The sequence below is a fragment of the Castanea sativa genome, chromosome 8, assembly GCF_040712315.1.
Source record: "Castanea sativa cultivar Marrone di Chiusa Pesio chromosome 8, ASM4071231v1".
Classification (NCBI taxonomy): domain Eukaryota; kingdom Viridiplantae; phylum Streptophyta; class Magnoliopsida; order Fagales; family Fagaceae; genus Castanea; species Castanea sativa.
The window spans coordinates 34,597,068-34,620,390 of NC_134020.1; the positions used below are offsets into that span (position 1 = coordinate 34,597,068).

General features: G+C 38.6%; 1 protein-coding gene across 1 annotated transcript; it reads right to left on the reverse strand.

Annotated features, from left to right (window-relative positions):
- Positions 1-1,624: 1,624 nt before the first annotated feature.
- On the reverse strand, positions 1,625-3,097 carry LOC142606239 (uncharacterized). The gene is made up of 3 exons (XM_075777622.1): positions 2,930-3,097; positions 2,024-2,409; positions 1,625-1,883 (listed from the first exon to the last, which is right to left on the reverse strand). The coding sequence occupies exons 1-3, from the start codon at positions 3,095-3,097 to the stop codon at positions 1,625-1,627; spliced, it is 813 nt and encodes a 270-aa protein (XP_075633737.1).
- Between the last annotated feature and the right edge of the window lie 20,226 nt (positions 3,098-23,323).

The following is a 23,323-nucleotide window of genomic DNA, read 5'->3' on the forward strand; positions in this document are numbered from 1 at the left end:
AGGATGGATACAAAAAAAATATGGCCTAGAAAAGGAACAATTGTACAATTTTTGGTCCTTGTGCAACAAAAAACAATGAGCTTTTCTTCACACTTTATCGACCTCTCCTTTCTCCTTGGGCAAGATGTCATCCTGAAGGAACATAACAATGGGATCCATCTAACTATGTCTCACTCTAATCTGATGAATCTGCGTCCCCTCTTTCTTTACCTTGGCAGGTTTACACAAATCTTCAACTAGGATGACCCGAGGTAAACTCAGGGCAAAGAAGGTTGCGAGCATGGCTAGAAAGTTAGCATGAGTATTTCTGCTTTTAAGGATTTGTTGTAAGGCGAAAGACTTGAACCCTGATTGTAAATGTCTGACCTGACTCAAATACTCTTGCATTCTCAGATCCCTAGCTTCTAATTCTCCCCCTACCTATCCAACAACCAGCCTGGAATCTGAAAATACTTCTACTACCTCTCCTCCCATTTTCTAAACCATAGTCATCCCTACTAACAAAGCTTCATATTCTGCCTCATTATTTGTGGCTGAGAAGCCTAACCTTAAGGATTTCTCAATAACAATTCCTTCAGGAGATACCATGACTAACCCCACCCTGGACTCTCTTTGATTAGCAGCACCATCAACATATACCTTCTAGGACAGGGGTTCTTGTGAGGAGACCATTGCAACTAATTTTTCATCCATGTTTACGCGTAGCATGCACCACTACCAATATGGCCTTTTCCAATGGTAGATACCGAACATCTGCTTCATGTAAGGACTTGCTCATGACCCCACCATCAACCTGTATCAGTACCAGGCTAACTGTATAGGGAGTAACAACAATGTAAGCAAACATGACCTCATCCTCCTTAGGCTTGGACATGATGGGTGGCTGAAAAAGGTATTCCTTTAACTGTTGAAAGGCCAGGACACACTCCTTGGTCCATTCAAACCCTTTCCACTTATTCAACAACTGGAAGAAAGGTCTATACCTGTCTACTGATTGAGAGATAAATCGATTCAGGGTGACAATCATTCCTATTAGTCTCTGGACTTCTTTGGGGATCCGAGGAGGCTGCAGACTATTAATCGCTTTAATTTGGTCAGGATTGGCTTCAATTCCGCAATGAGTGACCATGTAACCCAAAAACTTTCCTGAACCAACCCCAAAAGAGCACTTAGAAGTGTTAAGGGGGAGCTTGTGTTTCCTCAATATTCTGGAGAAATTTTTGAGGTCACTAACATGCTCGGATACTAACTTACTCTTCACCACCATATCATCTATATAAATCTCAATATTTTTTCCTAGTTAAGGCTTAAACATCCTGGTCATTATCCTTTGATAGGTGGATCTGGTGTACTTTAAACTAAAGGGCATTACATTGTAGTGGTAATTTCCAGTAGGAGTAACAAAAGTTGTTTTCTCTTGATCATCTAAAGCTAAGGGTATCTGATAGCAACCTTGGAAGGCATCTAAAAAACTCATCCGAGGATGGCCTACAGTGGCATCCACTAACTGGTCTATCTGAGGCATGGGAAAGGGGTCCTTGGGGTAAACTTTGTTCAAATCTGTGAAATCTATACATACTCATCATTTCCCATTTTTCTTCTTCACCACCACCGTGTTGGTCAACTACTCAGGGTAGAACACCTCCTTAATAGCCCTAGCCTGCTTGAGCTTGATCACCTCCTCCTTAATAGCCTCAGAATACTCTTTAGATGAGCGCCGAGGTAGTTGCTTTTTGGGCATGATGGCTGGATTGACATTTAAATAATGGCAAATGAAATTTGGATCCACCCTAGGAGTTTCGTAAGCACTCCATGCAAACACATCAATATTCTTCCTAAGAAACACTATCAGCTTCTCCTTCTCCCAAGGAGGCAACTGAGCTCTGAGCTAGAAAAACTTTTCCGTTTCATCATCTATAACAATTTTTTCTAACTTCTTACACTTTACCCCTTCCATTGAACATCTACAGATAGCACTGACATTTTTGATTGCTATAAGCCCTCTCCAGTAGAGGCCGAGGACTCCATCCCAATCTGATGCCTAATTGCAGCCACCAAGCACTGTCTAGCCATAGATTGGCTTCCAACCACTTTCTCTACCCGGTCCCCTGATGGGTACTTCACCTTGCGATGCAAAGTGGAAGAAATGGCCCCCATGGCATGAAGCCAGGGTCTCACCATAATGGCAGTATAGGGGGAGTAAGCATCCACAACAATAAAGTCCACCTCGACCACCTCTGAACCTGCCTGGACCAGTAGTCTAATTTGACCCATCGGGACAACAACTTTCCCATCAAAACCTACCAAAGGTGAATCATCACATGCCAAATCCTCAAGTTTCAACTTTAGCCCCTTGTACACATCAGGGTATGTGATTTCTACACCGCTGCCCTGATCCACCAACACCCTCTTCAATCATAGACCATATTCTAAGAGTGACAACCAGGGCATTGTCGTATGGCTGCACAGTTCCAACCTTATCTTCATCGGAAAAACTCAATGCTGGTCGGACCTCCATCTTTCTCCACTTTAGCTCAGGGGACGAGTCCTCTACGAATGGCTGAGCTACGGACAGTACCCTAGAAGGGTGGGAACTAGTCCTTCTCGGAACTGCAAGAATAACTCTGATTGTGCCCAAAGGTGGCTTTGAAGAAGCATCTCTCTAAGATCTTAACCCTGCCTGATCTCCTTGCCCATTGGGGTGATATAAAAATTGATTTAACCTACCACTTCAGACCAGCTGCTCCAGGTGATTCCATAAAGTTTTGCAGTCCTTTGTAGTATGCCCTTGCTTTTGGTGGTATTGGCAATGAAGGCATTGGTTTCGCCTTGTGGGATCCCCTCCCATCTTATTTGGCCACTAAAAATATGGTCCATTCTTAATTTTTTCTAGGATTTGATGCACTGGTTCTCAGAATATAGTGTTAACCAATTGAGCAGCAGCAGTTCCAAATTGCCTAGCAAAATCTTGCCGATGACAATTATTATTATACTTGTCTGACCTGAAGTCCCTCCTATCTTGAGAGACCACCTTAGCCTTGCCTTTACCTAGTTGTTGGTCCTCTTCGACTCGCTTGTACTTGTCAATGTGGTCCATGAGTTGACGTACATTTTTGACAGGTTTTCCAATCTAAGACTTCCTCAAACCATGCTCGGCAGGTAGGACGACCTTGAATGTCTTTATAGCCACGTCATCAAAATTCCCATCTATTTCATTGAACATTTTCCAGTATCGGTTAGAGTACGTCTTTAGGATTTCCCCCTTTCGCATAGTCATAGACAACAGGGAGTCTAGAGGTCGGGGAACTCTGCTGCAAGTGACGAAACGAGAACCAAAGGCTCTTGTGAGCTCTTTAAAGGAGGCAATAGAGCCTTCCTCTAGACTATTGAACCATTTCATCTCCACGGGCCCCAAATTGGATGGGAACACTTTGCACATCAAGGATTCATTCTTGGGAGTGAATAGTCATCTTCTGGTTGAAGTAGCTCACATGCTCCACAAAGTCTATCTTGCCATTGTAGATAGTGAATGTTGGCTGAGTAAATCGTCGAGGAAGCTTCTCCCTCTCAATCCTTCGAGTAAAGGGTGACTTAGAAATCTGATTTAAGGCCCTGCTTATAGCATTGTTGCCCAGGCCCCTGTGAGTTGGACTTTTCCCTCTCCGCCTATAATGGCGCTCCTCATCACACAAAAAAGACTCATTGGGGGGAGTCCTTGGCCTAGGCCAGTAGCTATTGTCACTATCACCGCCAGAAGAATGGTCAAAACTAGAGGGAGTCCCCCTATGTCGCTCGCAGCGTAACCTCTTATGCAATCGATTAATCTCCAGTTGCATGCTTCTAGTGTTTTCCTCATAGGAGATATGACTCCCATTACGAGACTGGTCCCCACCAGTGTATGCGGTGTGCACATTAACCTTTCGGTCCCTTCTCCACTTAAGATTGACAAAATGATACTGGCATTGAGACCCAATAGACTCCTCCCAATTTGACTTTGTGCCTACCATAATTGAATGCTAATCTCACCAAAGCTTAAGTATTTCCCCACAGACGGTGCCAATTGTAAGGACGTAATTTAGTGCCTAAACCTAAAAGGAAAAGGATCTAGGCCTAAAGAGCCCAATACAATGAATTTGTAGAGAGTGGGCTAGGAAACTAGGCTTTAATGAATTAGATAGTAATTACAATGAACCTAGATGATAAGAAAACAAGAATAAACTGGTTTTGCCTAAAGAAAATTGTCATTGGCACAGTCCGAGGAGACTAGTTCTTATATATATATATATATCTTTTGAATTTGGTTATAAGTCTAGTTCTTGTTACTACTGTGTTTTTTCTCTCAAATCTCTGATCCCCCTTGTAAGGGGTTTTTTTCTTTATTATATATGCCACTCTTTTTCTTCTCCACCATCCACGTGTAGGTTAAGTTGTTGACTTTGATCATTATCCCATCAACACCTTCCTAAAGTCTTTGGGAGTAGCTGTAAGGCTGTTGGCCACTATTCAAGTATCACCTCCACATTAATGCGACCAAAGGGTGAGCTGCAGAGCATTTAATACGGTGGTAACAGTTTTCCCTTAAATATTTCTTAGCTTCCCTCTGTCCTATGTTTCCCTGATGTTTACGCTTATAAGTAGAACATTTCGAAGCATTGCCCTCAAGGGCAGACCAATCCTTCTGACATTTGCTTTGCTTAGCCGAGGAGGCATTCCTCCTCAGACTATCTTCCCAAATCTTTGTAGTCATAGTTTGCTCGTGGAGTTCTGGCTTTTACGTCTTCCCTATCGTCTATCTATCTTTAAACCACTAAGCATCCTCGGATAAGGCCCATGACCCAATATATACTCTTGGGCCCTTTATCCCTACAATAATAATAATAATAATAATAATAATAATAATAATAATAATAATAATAATAATAATAATTGTGGGGGTAAAATGGTCAAAACATGCATTTGGACCTTGGGCTTGATTTGGTTGTGTGAGCCTATCCGAGTAGAGCCTTTGAGGCCCACAAGCCAGCTCTTGCTAGAAAGGTTGATGCGGTTGTCCGAGGAAAGACATCTCATCGGCTAAGTCAAGTAAAGATTGTATGACACGTCATGATATTTGGGGAGAGAATTTTGGAAGGTTTGGTGGGTAAAGATGTGTTCCACACTGTTATCGAGAGGAAGAACGTATGAGAAATATCAAGGGAAAAGGCTGCTACCACTGCATTAAAAACCCTGCACCTACCTCTCTGGCCGCATTAATGGAGAAATGACATCTGAGCAGTACAAGTTAGCCTTACAGCTGTTATTTGAGGACTTCCAGAGGGCGGTGGAGAGAAAAAAAGATCTGGATCATTGATTTGATCCATACGTGGAAGGTAGGGGAAAGAAGGGAGGAGATATAAAAGGAAGAGAAAGACATTATAGAAGGGAATGGGAGAAAAAAGAGAGGAAGAGATAGAGAAAACATTGTACACATTATCTTCAGTTTTAATCTTTTGTTTAAAGAAAGAAAGACAATACAAGTGATCCTCGGCTTACGTCCGAGAAGAATTTTCGTTATTTTCATCCATTGATTGCGTAGGTAGTGGCGATCTAGCCCACCTATCTGTTGTCCAATATTCATAAAACCTAGGTTTCAAGTCTACGCTCTACAAATTTCATTGTATAAGGTTTTTTGGGCCTGAGCCCATCACTTGGTTGGGTTCGGGTACAAATTGTGCACTTAATAATAATAATAATAATAATAATAATAATAATAATAATAATATTAGGTCTATTTTTAAGAGTTGCGCTAAAAACACAACAAAATGTCATAACAGTTAAAGTGTCAGCTCACTATAGGTTAAAATAAAATAAAATGAAATAATAAAATATTATATTTAAACCCCACCACAACTAAAAATAAGACTGTTTTGAAAGTATTGTAATTTTTTTTTTTTTGGTCCTTAGACCTTCACTTTTATTTATTTATTTTTATGATTCAATAATAGGGTGAATGAAGATTTCGACCCTAATTCTACATAACTCATAATAATCATGGCTAGTTTTGTGACCATGATTACATTTGGATGTTCCAATAATTATATCACACTTGGTAGGAGTTAAAATGTCATGATGCAAAGATTATTGTATCTATCTAAAAAAAAGTATATGGTAAATATTTTCTTATTTTTTTTACGTACTTTTTAAAAATAAATGCATTATACCCGTACCATGCACATACATATTATTCAATGTTTTCATATTTTTATGCCGAATTTTGGAAACATACTTTCTAAAAAGATGTCGAATAATATTCATCCATATACTTACCATATTAAACGCATAACGTATTTTACTAATTATGTTATTTGCTTTGAGTTGTTTATGTGAGAAATTGTATATGCTTTGAGTTGTTTAACTTAGAATTTGGTATTTTGTGAGTTGTAACTTTTGAACTTTGAACTTTGTTTATGTAATTGTAATTTGGTACTTTTCTTTTTGTTAGTAATTTACTAATTTGTGTAAAAAATTTTACTTTTTACTATGTTTCTTTAATACATATATTGAACTATAATTATGAGTATTTTTTAGTATATTTTTTTAATTGAAAAGTAGAATCTTACTATACTTATGCCGATCCTATAATCCAATACCCAAACTGATCTCAAATATAGAAAACAATTATTTGTTTGTGCTTAAAAACATGTACTATTAGCACTCTTGGGTCCTATTTTACCGTAGGATGGGCCAAAGGGCTACATTTTTTTTTTTTTTTTTGCCACTATTAGCCTGCACACAAACATTAAAACCCAAATAGCATCTTATGAAACATAATAATAAGTAAAAAGGGTTAGTGATTATCTTTTGGTGAAAGATAAAGTAAATCCAATATATGTATATATATGAGCATTCATCTTAAATGTTGAGTCACCCTAACTTCGGCAAACTTGAGAACTATCAAAGGATGTTCAAAGCTGTGAGGTTTGGGATCTGCCTAAAGTGAACATTCTTCTTCCATCCTTGTAATTAATGAAAATAGTATTTCAAGGCGGAAAACTATGGGTAGGAGAGATTAGAGGAAGAGAGGAACAACCACTTCTTCAGATTTCTCCTCCCCTTCTGAACAAATCGTACCTCTCTAGATTCAATGGTGATGGCTTAGGTTCCTTTTGCAAGCTTAGGTTGCTAATCACTAGCATCCGAGGATGCAAAAAAAAAAAAATCTATTTTGTATTCTCAAAAACTATTTTATCTATTTTATCAATTCATTTTACAACTTACCCTACATTCCAGTTTTTATTTTTTACATACAACTCAATAAAATAATATAAACTATCTAATAAAATAATAAAAAAGTATTATTATTTCTCTCTTTTCTCCCATTATTTTTTTCTCTTCACACATAACCACAAGATTAAATATAATTTTTTTTCTTTACAACCTATGAATAGTAAGGTTGCAAATATTTTTAGGTATCCAAATCCAGATGAAGTGGATTTTTGCTCTATTGAGTTGTAAAATAGCAACTAAGGGTGTTTACATGCCCCAATACTAGTGCTCTAATTAAGCTTCCTAACGGGTATCTGTTCTGCAACATAACCTAGGCTAGCTTCCTCAAGTTTTATCGGACCCAGGGCTTCGGATTTTTAGGCTTGGGCCACTAGGGGCACATGCTGAGAACATATCGTGGCAGATTTAGGGCTCTTGACTTATTCTGCGGAATTCGTTGTATTTTGCCTTCTGATAATGGGGACTTGTTAGCCAATGTTTTAGTTTGGGCGTTGTCACTCTCAAAGGCCAACAAATTTGGGCTTCCATTGGGTTTAGGCTCGTTGTGGCCTGTTTAAAAAATGGGGTGGAAACACGTAAGATTATGTTTTGTGTAACTAATGCTCTTCACTTTAGGTTAAGGAGCAGAACTACTTTACACCCGTAACACCTTATCCAAAACTGAATTACATTTGTAGGCCAACAAAATAATAAAAAGAGCTCAATTAGTAAAGCATTTTATTGTCAAATAAGAGCTCTGGAGTTCGGTTAAAACTCCCTAAACAAAAAGTAATAAAAAAAGTCTCAATTTAGTGCATGAAAAGTGATTGATAATTCTGACATGAAATTTTCGACTTGTGTTCAGTTCATGCTTTACACCAATTTGGGCTGACAAATTACATAACCCCATTTCGAATAATTATGAAAAGAACATCACTGCTTAAGATTTCTGCAAATATTGTCGTAGCTAGGTGCCAAAAACTAAACATGTTCTTTAGTTTCATCATTACCGCGCTTGATGATATGCAGCATACACCTAATAAAAAAAAGTTCTCAATATGAGATTTAAATTTTTAGTGTTGAATTTTCTGTTCGAGCAAGACTGTGGATATATTAGAAGTTAGAACCTAAAGAAAACTTATGGTTATGGCTCATGGGCTTGTTCTCTTTTCCCCGTGCTTTGACTCCAAATGAGACAACTCAATAAATTACAAGTGAATAATCTCTTGAACTATCTATAATAGGTTAGACTAATAACTTCCCCAATTTCACTCCATCAAAAGTGAACTTATCCTCTATTAAAAATGTATGTGTATATGAAAATCCCTTCTAGAGATTTGAACCCGGCCCATATTTCTTTATTCCACAAAAACTTTATATTTGTAGAATAATCCTCACACAAAAGGTGCACAGTAGTAATGAACTTATCCTTTTGAAGGCCAAACCATAAAGTATTACATAATTTTTATTTATATTATAGAAAACAATTGTGGAGGGGCCATGTCCCCTTGATCTACTAATAGTTACGTCCCAGCCATTAAGAACTTGCACATGTAGGCAACATGACCCACTACCAAAATCAATAGTAAGATCATGATGTCTTCTAAAGCACAAATGGTGATTTCTTTCTTCTTAACTTGTTGGTCTGTTTTGTGTTCTTTGGTACTTCCAGGCGAATTTCATTGTAAAAGATTGGAAGTTAAAATACCATTTCAGTTTGCGCCAGAAAGGGAGATAATACATATATGAATTCAGCTGGTCCCCCATTTCAATTTTCCCATGTCAAGTAGCACTAGTGATTTTGACCTCGATCTGACCTCTTATGATAATTCATCCAAAAAAATATATATATATACCTAAAATTTAAGAATTGAACTCTTTTCACGTTTGAGAGCAATGATATAATAGAAGAAAGTAATTGCTTGAAAATACGTATTTTATTTTATTTTTTAAATACATATTTTATTTAATAGGTCGATAGTTGGGAAAGGGGGATATTTGAACCCGATTATCAACATTAAAGAGACTAGGATAGAAAGTGTCATTTTAATTGCCAAACAGTTGAGTTTGAGTTACAAAGTTCTTGTCAAGCTTGATGTTATATGACAAGATACAAAAGCTTTCCAGAATTGCTAAACGACATCTCCACATTTATTGCTAATATATTATTATATATAACCAACTATCACAAAAATTTAGAGTCTTGTCTTGCAAACGTTGCCACCCATTAATTTTGGAAGGAAGAGAATTGTAGCCCTCCTATTCATTACCTGTAAAATGACACAAATTTTTAGGGTTAACGAAGAAGTCTTATATTAGTACACCATAAAGTTATTAGAGGTTATTCCATGTCGTTAGACCAAAATTGATAAAAGAAAAGACACCATAAAGTTTTTCATGTTCATGGCGCCATAAAGTTACCCATAATTTTGTAACTTATTCTTTGTTTATGTCATTGAAATTAAAATAAAATCTTATTATTTATAACTTTTGACAATTCAAACTTTGCCTAGACCAAAGTTAATTGGTGTTTTAGTTAGATAATAAGAACAATCATTATGATGGGATCGTTATAAATTTAAATTCTATTATATTTATAAAAAATAAAAAATAAAACAATTTGGTGTAGATCTAACTTATCTAATTTGAGTTAATCTATAATGACTACACATACATAATGAATAAGACAACCTGTATATTTATAAGGATTAACAGGTACGTAAACATGTTAGACTACTTCCACAATTTTAATTTATTCTACAGAAAAATAACATTTTATAATTCTCATAACATTTTTTATTCTCTATAAATTAACTTCAAATATCAAGGATTCAATTGTTTTTTAATTAATAAAAATGAATTTTTATCACAATAACTGTACAATACATCCTTGATGTGTTATTTTTTCACCATAATTTTCAGGTGTCAAATAAAAAAAAATCCTATAAAATGTTTCACGTGGAGGGGATAGGGGCAACAAAGGCTTCACAGTATTTGTTAATAATTTGATATAACTTGAGAATTTTCAATGGCAAATTATTAACTTAAGCTATTCACAAGAATTTAGGTAGAAAACAAATATTGTATAGAAAAATTGTGAGACATAAACATACTTGAATGTGAAGTGGACACGTCCAATGGTGGAGGAGGAGGCTGATTATGGTCATGTGGAGGGTCATAGTCGGGGAACAAAGTATTTTCATTATCTGTAAGTAACATGAAACGTTGTGAGAAATTTCCTTTGTCAATTTATTAACTAAATTAAAATCAATTTTCAATTTATCTGTTTACAAAATTTTATGTAGAAAATGTATATTATATAGGAAAACAAACGGACATACTTGAAAGTAAGGTAGACACATCCAACGGAGGAGGAGGGGGCTCACGAAAGGTATGTGGTGGATCATAGTCGGGGAACAAAGTCTTCTCATTCTCTACAAATAAATTGAAACATCATGAGAAATTCTCTTTGCCAAATTGTCAACCCAATTGCAAATTAATTTCTATTCAACTATTTAGAAACATTTATGGAAAAAATAACTATTGGATAGAAAAATTATCAAATATACTTAAAAGTGAAGTAGACACATCCAACGGTGGAGGAGGGGCGGGCAAGCGAAAGGTGTGTAAAGGGAACAAAGTATTCTCATTATCTGTAAATAACATGAATTGTCTTGAGAGAATGTTTTTGCGAAATCATTAACTAAATTAAAATGCATTCCAACTTGACTACCCACAACAATTTATGTAGAAAAAAGATAATATATAGTAAAATCATCAAATGTACTTGAAAGTGAAGTGGACACGTCCAATGCAGGAGGAGGAGGCTGATTATGGTCATGTGGAGGGTCATAGTCAAGGAACAAAGTCTTCTCATTATCTGTATGTAACATGAAACATCGTGAGAAATTTCCTTATCTAGTTTATTAACTAAATTAAAATTTTAATTTTCAATTCATCTTTTTACAAAAGTTTATGCAGATAATGTATATTAAAAGAAAACTAACAAACATACTCGAAACTGAATTGGACACATCCAATGGAGGAGGAGGGGGCTGACGAAAGGTATGTGGTGGATCGTAGTCGGGGAATAAAGTCTTCTCATTCTCTGCAAATAAATTAAAATGTCATGAGAAATTATCTTTGCCAAATTTTCAACTAAATTACAAATTAATTTCTATTCAACTATTCATAACAATTTATGTAGAAAATGGCTATTGTATAGAAAAATTAGCAAACATACTTAAAAGTGAAGTGGACACATCCAACGGTGGAGGAGGGGCGGGCAAGCGAAAGGTGTGTAAAGGGAACAAAGTATTCTCATTATCTGTAAATAACATGAATTGTCTTGAGAGAATGTTTTTGCGAAATCATTAACTAAATTAAAATGCATTCCAACTTGACTACCCACAATAATTTATGTAGAAAAAAGATAATATATAGTAAAATCATCAAATGTACTTGAAAGTGAAGTGGACACGTCCAAGGCAGGAGGAGGAGGCTGATTATGGTCATGTGGAGGGTCGTAGTCAGGGAACAAAGTCTTCTCATTATCTGTAAGTAACATGAAATGTAGATGAGATTAACAAACATGTGGATTAACAGGTACGTAAACACCTTATTAACTAAATTAAAATTGATTTTCAATTCATCTGTTTAGAAAAGTTTATGTAGAAAATGTATATTATATAGAAAAATTAACAAACATACTCAAAAGTGAAGTGGACACATCCAACGGAGGAGGCGGCGGCTGATTATGATCATGTGGTGGATCATAGTCAGGGAACAAAGTTTTCTCATTCTCTGCAAATAAAATGAAATATCATGAGAAATTCTCTTTGCCAAATTGTCAAATAAATCAAATATTTTTTTTTTTAAATCTCATGATTCTCTTCTATATTATGGAGAAATGAAAGTATGTTCAACTTTGTTATGAATGTAGCATACATACCCAAAGGGAATTGGCGAGCGAAGCACACTGTGGTAAAGCTAAGCAAGAGGAAGAAACACAATCGCTCTTGAAAATCCATCCCTCTCTTTCACTATCTCACTCTCTTACAAAAATTCTGAAGCTAGTACGTGAAAACCTTGTAATGACAACCCGTATATATAAGGAAAAATGATGTCTATTGACTATTGTCTTGACAACTGGTCTACCATGATTACCGGCTGAATAGTTTCTATCCTAAAACCTACTATACGTAATAAGCATTTAGCAAATTGACAAAAATGCTTGACACCTGGAACATTTATGTCAAGAAATTAATTGCTTGAGATTATATCCCTAAATGTTAAGATACTTATAAATTGTTATACGTAATAAATAAGATAGACACAAAAATGCTAGTATTAATTACTTGAGTTTTTTTTTTTTTTTGGGTGAAAACAAGGCATTCATTCATTCATTCAATAATATGGAAAGAATCTTGGTACAAAGCCTCCACCACAGGTGGTGGTGAATCCTCTACCCAATAGACTTCATCTCTAATATTTTTTGCATACCTAGCTAATGAATGTGCCACCATATTCCCCCCTCTCTTTATACAACTAATTGAAACATGCTGCATCCCATTAAGGTAAGCACAAATATCCTCAAAAATATGACCAAGTAAGGAGTTATGGCAAGACAAACCCTAGACAACTCTTAGATGAGATGAGTTGGAAAGCAATAAATACTAACTTTTTTTTTCTACCGTTAGATATGTGAGAAATCAATGGTTTAAAATAGGTGTAACTAGGTATAATTTGAATCCATTTCATATATATATATATATATATATATAGACACCAGGTGTAGTTCTACGTAATGTTACACAACTCAATATTTTTTAATTGGATGCGAAAATTTTAACAAATCAATCGTTAGATTACATTGCCTTTGTATATTCTCCATATTTGCAAAATTTCAAGGTGATCAAATATCAATAGCCATATTATCAATCAATTGTTTAAATTCAAGTTTTTGTAGTTTAAAATATTGCATAAAATATGAGTTTATGAATCGAATAGTAAATAAGTTACACATTTTTTATACTGTAGATTTCTAAGAAATCTAATGATTAGAAAATCACTATAATCAATGTCATCTTTAAAATTAATTACTTTCCATATTAGCTAACCTAATTAATTTGAGATTATATTATATTATATTCTACTTTCTTTCTCTCTCCTAATTAATTCATACCTAACATTGCACAAATGCCTATTCTTAATGTTCTTGAGTTGCAGATTTTCTTTCTTATAAACTTATATTCTTATTTGGTATTTTGTGAAGTTTAGATAATCCTAACCTAAGAATATTCACGTATTGGCTCCTTAAACGTTTTTCTTTTTTTAATTTTTTTATGGTTGGTGGCTCCTTAAATGTTGAGAGAGAGAGAGAGAGAGAGAGAGAGAGAGAGAGAGAGAGAGAGAGAGAGAGAGAGAGAGAGAGAGAGAGAGAGAGAGAGAGAGAGAGAGAGAGAGAGAGAGTTAATATGGTAAGAATTCCTACTCTCCTAGCATTATTGTTGTCTTGTCATATGGTATGGTGAGTAATTCTTAGGTACTCCCGGAGTACGGAGAATAGTGTTTTCTCCTCTTACATTCATAGTAGGGTCCGCTCATTAAATTCATGGTGGGGTCCACCATGAATGTGAGAGGAAAGAGCACCATTTCACTATACTCCAAGACTACCTAAGAATTTTCCATGGTAGGGATTAGAATTTGAAATACAAACAAATTCTATTCACTATGGGTCAAATTTTGATCGTTCAATCTCATTATAATCTTTACAATTTGATAATTTTATTTTATCTCTAAGGATCATATTTGGTTTCATTTGTTTTTCTCCTTATAAAAACAATATCTAAGAGGCTAAGATCATTTAACAGTAACTTTTCCTCACTAAGATAAATATCTCCCTTATTGAGAGCATCCATCTGCTGTTGATTTTCACATTCCACCACAAGATTTGTGAATCCAAAATAAAGAAATCTAATCTAGACCCAAATAGTCATTTGCTAAATGGCCTCACATATCAAATAATCAAATATGTAAATACCAGATAAGAATAAGTCCATGAGAAAGAAAATCTACAACTCAAGAACATTGAGAATAGGCTCTTGTGCAAGGTTATGGCTGAATTAATTAGGAGAGAGAAAAAAAAGTAGAAAAGAAAATACTATAACATTATGTAAAATTAATTAGGTTAGCTAATATGAACAACAATTAATTATAAAGATGACATTGATTATAGATATTTTCTAACCCTTAGATTTCATAAAAAACTACGATCTAAAAAATGTATAATTTTTGTAGAGTTATATATATACTATGCCTAAAATTTATGCTTTGAATTCTTTTCATGTTTGAGAGCAATGATCTGATAGAAGAAAATAATTGCTGGAAATTATATATTTTATTTAATTAATAGATCGATAGTTGGAGAAGGGGGATATTTGAACCCTAATTACCAACCTTAAAGACATCAAGATAGGAAGTGCCATTTTAAATTTTTAATTGCCAATCAGTTGAGTTTGAGCTACAAAGTTCTTGATATTAGATGACAAGATACAAAAGTTTTCTGAAAATGCTAAACTACGTTTCCACATTTATTGTTAATACATTATATTTAATCAACGATCGCAAAAATTTAGTTTTTCTTCGCAACGTTGCCACCCTATCTAGAATGAAGAGGGTTGTAGCTCTCCTATCCACTCGTTGCAAAATGACACAAATTTTTGTGGTTAATGAAGATGCCTTATTATTAGTACTAGGGGTGTTCGCGGTGCAGTATGGTGCGGTTTTGGGCCATTTTTAGCACCACACTTTGCGGTGCGGTTTAGCTAAAACCATAACTGTACCGCACCTTAATTTTTGGGGTCACATGTGCGGTGCGGTTTAAAGTTTAGCCAAAACTATAACTGCACCACACCTCATTTTTGCGATCACATATGCGATGCGATATATAAGATGCGATTTGAATGATTTGAAGTTGATATATTTTTCAAATTTTGGGTTTTTTCTACCCAGCCCAAAACTAATTTTTCTCTTTATTTTGGTCCAAGTTTTAAACTATTGAGCTAGCTTATTTTATTTTATTTTGGGCTTGTTTTCCTAATCAACACTTGCTAGGGTTGTCAAACTACTTATAAAAAAAAAGGGTTATCAAACTTTTTTTTTTTTTTGAAAACTAGGTTTATTAAACTATTAATAATATATTTAATATTAAAAATAATTAAATATATTAACATATAGAGAGGGTACGGTGCGGTGCGGTTTGTGCGGTTTTCTTATTATAAAACCACAAACCGCACTGCACCATGCGGTGCGGTGTGGTTATGCTATTTTGCGAGCGGTTTTGGTGCGGTTTGTGTGGTTTATGCGGTTTGGTGAACACCCCTATTTAGTACACAACATGATAGACAAATAAGTAAATAATTCTTGAAAATTTTTCCAATAAGAAACTTTTTTTTTTTTTTTGAGAATTTTTCCAATAAGAAACTATTATTACTTATTAGAGGTTATTTTATTCCATGTCATTCGACCAAAAAAGATAAAATAAAAAGACAGCATAAAGTTTTTATGTTCATGTCGCCTTAAAGTAATTTCCCATAACTTCATAACTTATACTTTGTTATGTCATTGAAATTCATATAAAATCTAATCATTCAAAAATTTTGACAATTCAAACTTTGCCTACACTAAAAATAGTTAGTGTAAGTGCACAATTGCACCTGGCCCCAAGAACAGTTACGGGCTCAGGCCCAATGAGCCTTAAACAATATGATTTGTAGAGCGTGGGCTTGAAACCCAGGTTAGAAGTGTATAAGGATTAAATGACAAGCCAAAGATGGTAAACACTTGAAAACAACAATGAATACTGTAAATCAACCTGCTCGGACGTAAGCCGAGAACTGTTCTTATATTATTTCTCTCTCTTTTTTCTCTTTCTTTTAGGTTACAAAGAAGGGGTCCCCCTTTCTGTTCTAAGTTGCTCCTTAAATACTCCTCTTTTTGATACTTTGTACACGTGTTGCCCCAACTCCCCCTTAGCCTAGATATTTCTTTTCTCAATGCCTTTGAATAGTAACCAGAAGTTTCCCTTCCACTGTTCAGGTGTCACTTCCCCATTAATGCGGCCAGGGTGGCAGGTGCAGGGTCTTTAATGTGGAGGTGACAGCCTTTATCCTTGGTGTTTCTCTAACATCGGTGCTTCTAGGACATTCAAGGGCTTACCCCTTTTATCCATTGGTTCTGACCATGTCATTGCTTAACGTTTATCATGAAGTCCCGGGTTCTCCGGTATCCGTCCGAAGAGGAATTCACCCTCGACTGGATCCTCGGATCCTCGGCGCATGGGCCGACCCGTAGTACTAACAAGTTCTAAACTCAAGAGCAGGTCGGCCTTCCTTAGCACGGCCCAAAGGCCCATATCTCCATCAGGGTCTTTTTACTCCCCACAATAGCCCCTCAAAACACTAATTTTCAACGTCCGAGGAGAAAAATAGGGTTTTGATCTGACGAGAACCTACTCTACACACTTTGTGAGTGATTACACGTGCATAAATCGTTTCGCGTCCCAGAAGATGCCACCTGGCGGTTTTATTTTCAAAAACGCGCGCATTTATGACTGTAAGCCACACTTTGTCTTCCACGTTCAACGGCGAGATGGGTATCCAACGGTCCTCGTTACTCCACGAAAATTTGGGCGGGATAAACATAATTTCGAGGCCGCTTTTCCGCACATCGTTACGCTTCGGGAACCTGCGCCTTCATTTAATTTCCCAGGGGCTAATCCCATCAAAACATCAGCAATCATACTTTACCTGCAGAAAACGGTGAAAATTTGCACACCTTTATCTTTGTAAGTTCTTGCTCTCTCTCTCTCTAACCTTTTCTCCTCGAATATAGTCCTCGGCTGTCCTCGTAGACATTCTCCCCTTTAGAGTTTAGCCTTTCGTTCTTTTCTGATGGGTAGGTTTAAGTGTCTAGTTGATACCGCCGCTGGAATGGAAGGCTTCAGAGCCAAGTACCACATTCCCGGCGATGTAGGTTTGAAATATTGCCCGGCAGTAGCCGTGGCCGGTTCTAGAAAGGAGGGAGAGGTTATCATCCCAATGATAGCCTTTATAGAGGGTGGGATGACCCTCCCAATGAGGCCTGTAACTAGGGAATACCTCTGCAACCACCGGTTGTGTCCCGATCAATGCCTCCCAAACGTTTTTAGAGTTTTGGGTAGCGTCGATGCTCTAAACGAGCAAATGGGTCTAAACCTCACCTGGCACGATGTTGTCTTTCTATACGAGTCCCATAAACTCTCCAAAGTAGGTTACTACATTAAATCCCGCTCCAGCGTCGTTAGGCTAATCTCATGCCCTTGAATCCAACAAAGGCATGAAGGATGACTACCTGATCGTCTCTGGAAACTGGCACGACGGCCTCCACTGCCCAGTTGAGTGGGGAGATCTAGGTGCGACACCTTAGGATTAGCCTTCCTTCCCCCGCACAAACTCCTCTAATATTTACAAAAATACACACTTACATGCATTCACGTTTACTTAGGTTCATCGTGTATTGTATGAATCTGACCATATTCGTTTGATTTGGTGTCTTCCTTTGCAGATAAGCGACACGTGCGCCCACGCTTAAGCCACTGCAACGTTGCAGATCTTAACCGGGTACTGCGCTCCGAGGTGTTTGTCAGCGAGGACCTACAACTCAGAGCGGCTCATCTGATCCTAGGATACACTCCCATCTCCTCGGACTTCCAGGAGATAGAAAACGCCATAGTAGCCGGTGACCGAAGGCGAAGGAAGATAAACGTAGCCCGGCCCCACTTTTTGGACGACCACGATCTCCCTGACGCCCCTGACACCGTTTTATACGGACAGCCCATCGCGGCAACCCCCCTCGCTGTGCATTCTCAGGCGACTGTTGTTCCAGAAGAGCAGGTGTCTTCTTCGCATACGCTAGACGAAGAGATAGATCAATTCCAACTCGAAGACACCGAAAGACCTCAAGGGACTCGGTTCGTCGTACTTTCCGACGAGGAGGAAGAAGCCACCGAGGCCTCCGGAATTCGTAGGGGTTCATAGTTGCCCGACCGGAAGACTGATCCGAGGAAGATATGGTTAGGATGCAGGATCACCTAACCAAGAGAGGTGCAAAGGTCGCCGGGAAGAAGACGGGGGCGTCCCAAGTTCCCCCATCTTTGCCACCTCCCCCTCCTCCAGCTGAGCCAAAACTTCCAGCCGAGGCTCCCACGAAGAAGAGCAAAGGGGATATTGAGGGGACGCTCAGCAAGGACCCCCACAAACCACGACAACAACCCCCGATCCGGTTCGGCTAGGCCAGGCTGGATAAAGGCAAGGGTAGGGCCCGCTCAGTTGAAAGTGGGGAGATTAGGGATGAGGCCGAAGTGCACCGAGCACCGGTCACCTGGTCCCCTGACTTAAGATTGGATGGTGCTCCCATCGCATGTTATTAAAGACTTAACAGAAGGTGACATGTTTGAGATATCCCGCCAATCCAAAGATAAGGGCGGATTCAACAAGGCCATGCCCACCAGCGGCCGAAGTGTTGGAGCGCCTCTCACGCCGCCCAAGGATATGGAGACCTTGGAAAAAATGAGCCGGCCACAACTATTCCTTTCTTTAAAAAGGGACCTAGCGGATTTGGTAAGTTTCCCCCTTTTTAGGAATATTCCACTTCTAACAATATTCATAAGTTTTCTACTATTCCTAATTCCATCATATTTTGTTACAGGCCATTCAGGAGGTCTTCGTAGCCGAGAAGTTCATAGAAGACACTCGGAAGAAGGCCAGAACTGAGCTGGAGATCAGGATGGAGACTGAGAAGTCCTTGGGCACAGCCCTCGCTGAGAACGAGAAGCTTGTCGCGGAGGTGGCTGATCTGAAGAGAGAAAAGAATGGGGTGGAGTCTAATCTGAAGACCATGAAGACCCAGATAGAAGGGCAGCGCAAACTCCTTCGCGAAAAAGATGATGAGCTCTCCTGAGCCCAAAGGGAACGCTCGGATTTGGAAAAGGAGCTTGCGCTAATGAAAGAAGAAGCCAGCTCATTCCAACGTTCTCTACAGACTACCAAGCAGACGAGCTACGAGGAAGGGGTAGCAACCACCGAGGAGCAGCTGACAGAGGCCTTCGCGGCTTTGTGCCGGGAATACTGTCAGAAAGTCTGGGGGGAAGCCCTAAACGTAGCTGGAGTTCCGCTATCCTCGGATCTGAGGAAGTCCGAGAACGTTTGGCTTCCCCTGGAGATACAGGAGATTGAAGAGGCCCTTGCTGCTACTCCTATCCCTGAGTCAACTCTCCCTGCTCTGCCTCCGATGGTCCCACAGCTGATTCCAGATCCTACAGAACCTTCAGGTTCCAACAAAGAGAAGGAAGGAGGAGGGGATGCAGAGAAGGATTTGAGCCGACGGTGGAACCCAACGTCCTTCCAACGAAGACATTAGACAAAGGAAAGCAAGTCACGACTTCCTTTGAGCTGAGTTGAAAGAGATGAGGGAACCCGGCACTTCTCAGCAAGATCCTCCTCCAAAAGCTTAGGACCTAGCTTAGGGCTTCTCTTTCTCAATGTTCAGCCTTTATATGTAATACATGTCCAAATGATTAATGAAGAACAACTTTATTTGATTTTCAATCGTGTTGCATCTGTTTTTACTCTATTCTTTTTATAATTATCGCAAAAATTTCCCATTAATACATAGCAAAAGTTTCTCAGAGTAAACAAATCTAACTCCAAGGATTGCACAGCCACAACTTCCACATAATCATGCGCATGTTCTTAAAGACTTAACAGAAGGTGACATGTTTGAGATATTTAAACAATGCCTTGATTAAAAAGAAGAAAAGACCTCATATAACGATCAAACCCTTGTAATGTATAGCACCGTTTCTAGTAGGATGTAAGGTCAGAGGACCATTCCTTACACAAATTTGCTTAACACTTAAAGATATAAAACTTAAGATCCGAATTAATGACCAGTAAGGCATTAATTTCCAGGCGCAATAAGAAATTAAATTTAATCAAGTTTGTGGTCCGAGGACAAGACTTAAACAATTTCCCGTTGGTTCTGAAGATCAATAAGCTTAAATGTCAATTTGTCCAAAGTAGGAGGTCTAAGGACCCGGCATAACTAAGGTTCTGTTTAACAAATGACAAGACATCAATTTCCACAAGGTTTGTGGTCCGAGGACTGCACTTAACCAAGTTTCTGTTTGATTCTTAAGATCAGTAACTTCAAATGTTAATTTTCCCAAAGTATGAGGTCCGAAGACCCGGCATAACTAAGGTTCTGTTTAACAAATGACAAGACATCAATTTCCACAAGGTTTGTGGTCCGAGGACTGCACTTAACCAAGTTTCTGTTTGATTCTTAAGATCAGTAACTTCAAATGTTAATTTCCCCAAAGTAGGAGGTCCGAAGACCCGGCATAACTAAGGTTCTGTTTAACAAATGACAAGACATCAATTTTCACAAGGTTTGTGGTCCGAGGACCGCACTTAACCAAGTTTCGTTTGATTCTTAAGATCGGTAACTTCAAATGTTAATTTCCCCAAAGTAGGAGGTCCGAAGACCCGGCATAACTAAGGTTACGTTTAACAAATGACAAGACATCAATTTCCACAAGGTTTGTGGTCCGAGGACTGCACTTAACCAAGTTTCGTTTGATTCTTAAGATCGGTAACTTCAAATGTTAATTTCCCCAAAGTAGGAGGTCCGAAGACCCGCATAACTAAGGTTACGTTTAACAAATGACAAGACATCAATTTCCACAAGGTTTGTGGTCCGAGACCCCACTTAACCAAGTTTCGTTTGATTCTTAAGATCGGTAACTTCAAATGTTAATTTCCCCCAAAGTAGGAGGTCCGAAGACCGCATAACTAAGGTTCTGTTTAACAAATGACAAGACATCAATTTCCACAAGGTTTGTGGTCCGAGGTACCGCACTTAACCAAGTTTCGTTTGATTCTTAAGATCGGTAACTTCAAATGTTAATTTCCCCAAAGTAGGAGATCCGAGACCCGGCATAACTAAGGTTAGGTTTAACAAATGACAAGACATCAATTTCCACAAGGTTTGTGGTCCGAGGATTTGTACTTAACCAAGTTTCGTTTGATTCTTAAGATCAAGAACTTCAAATGTTAATTTCCCCAAAGTAGGAGGTCCGAAGACCCGGCATAACTAAGGTTACGTTTAACAAATGACAAGACATCAATTTCCACAAGGTTTGTGGTCCGAGGACCGCACTTAACAGCAAGTTTCTGTTTGATTCTTAAGATCAGTAACTTCAAATGTTAATTTCCCCAAAGTAGGAGGTCCGAAGACCCGGCATAACTAAGGTTCTGTTTAACAAATGACAAGACATCAATTTCCACAAGGTTTGTGGTCCGAGGACTGCACTTAACCAAGTTTTTGTTTGATTCTTAAGAACAGTAACTTCATGCGTCAGAGGTAGTCATAACTTTGAAATGTTCACTGATAAAAGCACATTTTATTAATAATAATATCTTCTAAGATTATTTACATTCCATGGGCGGGGTACAATTCTTTCATCTAGGTCAACTAGCCGATAGGACCCTATGCCTGCTACTGAAATAATGCGATAGGGGCCTTCTCAGTTGGGTCCTAATTTACCCCAAGCTGGGTTCTTAGAGGTGCCCACAACCTTTCTTAGTACGAGATCACCAGGTGCAAGTGGCCTTAGCCTCACGTGGGCGTCATATCCTCGTTTTAGCTTCTGTTGATAATAAGCCATTTGGACCATTGCTGCCTCGCGCCGTTCCTCAAGCAAATCTAGGCCTTTTTCCAGGAGCCCATTGTTATTCTCCGGGCTAAAGGAGCTGGTCTTTAGGGTGGGAAAACCAGATTCCAGAGGTATCACCGCCTCGGCTCCGTAAGTCATAGAGAATGGAGTTTCTCCAGTGGACCTGCGCGGTGTGGTCCGATACGTCCACAGAACATGAGGGAGCTCTTCTACCCATCTGCCTTTCGCATCATCCAACCTTTTCTTCGGCCATCGACAATGACTTTGTTAACGACCTCGGCTTGCCCATTTCCTCTAGGATAAGCCGGGGTGGAATATCTATTTATGATACCCATGTCACCACAATACTTCCTAAAAGCCTTACTTGTCGGGAATGAACACCATTGTCGAGATGAGTGTGTGTGGTATACCGAATCTAGTAACGATGTTTTTCCGGACAAACTTCTTGGAGTCAACATCTCTTATATTTGCTAAGGGCTCGGCCTCAACCCATTTAGTGAAATGATACGTCTCATTCCCACAAGAAGCCATCTTTTATTGCCCGTTGCCCTCGGAAATGGCCCAACTATGTCTAGTCCCCACTATGCGAAGGGCCAAGGACTTGGAAAGGGGTTAAGAACTCCTCCAGGGTTGATGAATATTAGGAGCAAGCCTCGACACTTGATCACATTTCCCTGGCATAGTCTTGGGCCTCTCTTTGCATATTGGGCCACCAATAACCCCGAGTCGAGCTCGCTGGGCTAAGGATCTTCCCCCGGTGTGGCCGCCACAAATCCCTTCATGCAATTCTTCTAGAAGCCCCTCCGTTGAATCGGTGGTGTACACACAACAAGTACGGTCCCGAAAAGGATCGTTTGTACGATTTTTGGTCCTCGGACAACCAGCAACGTGGCGCCTTTCGGCGTATCTTATCTGCTTCAGATTTGTCCTCAGGAAGGACATCATCCCTAAGAAAAGATACGACCGGGTCGATCCAACTAGGTCCAGGCCTTATTAGATGGATACGAGGCGCGTTGGTAATGACAAGAGAGGGTTCTAGTAAATCCTCAACGAGGATAACCCTAGGTAAACCTTGAGCCGAGGACGTTGCCAGCGTGGCTAAGGAGTCTGCATGGGTGTTTCCGCTCCGAGAGATATGAGTTAAGGCGAAGGAGTCAAATTCGGTTTCTTTGGCGCTTAATCCGGCCAAATATTCCTGCATCCTTGGATCTCTAGCCTCCATGGTTCCCGTGACCTGGCCGACCACCAGTTGAGAATCCGAGAAGATATGGATTTCCTTTCCACCCATTCTATGCACCATTT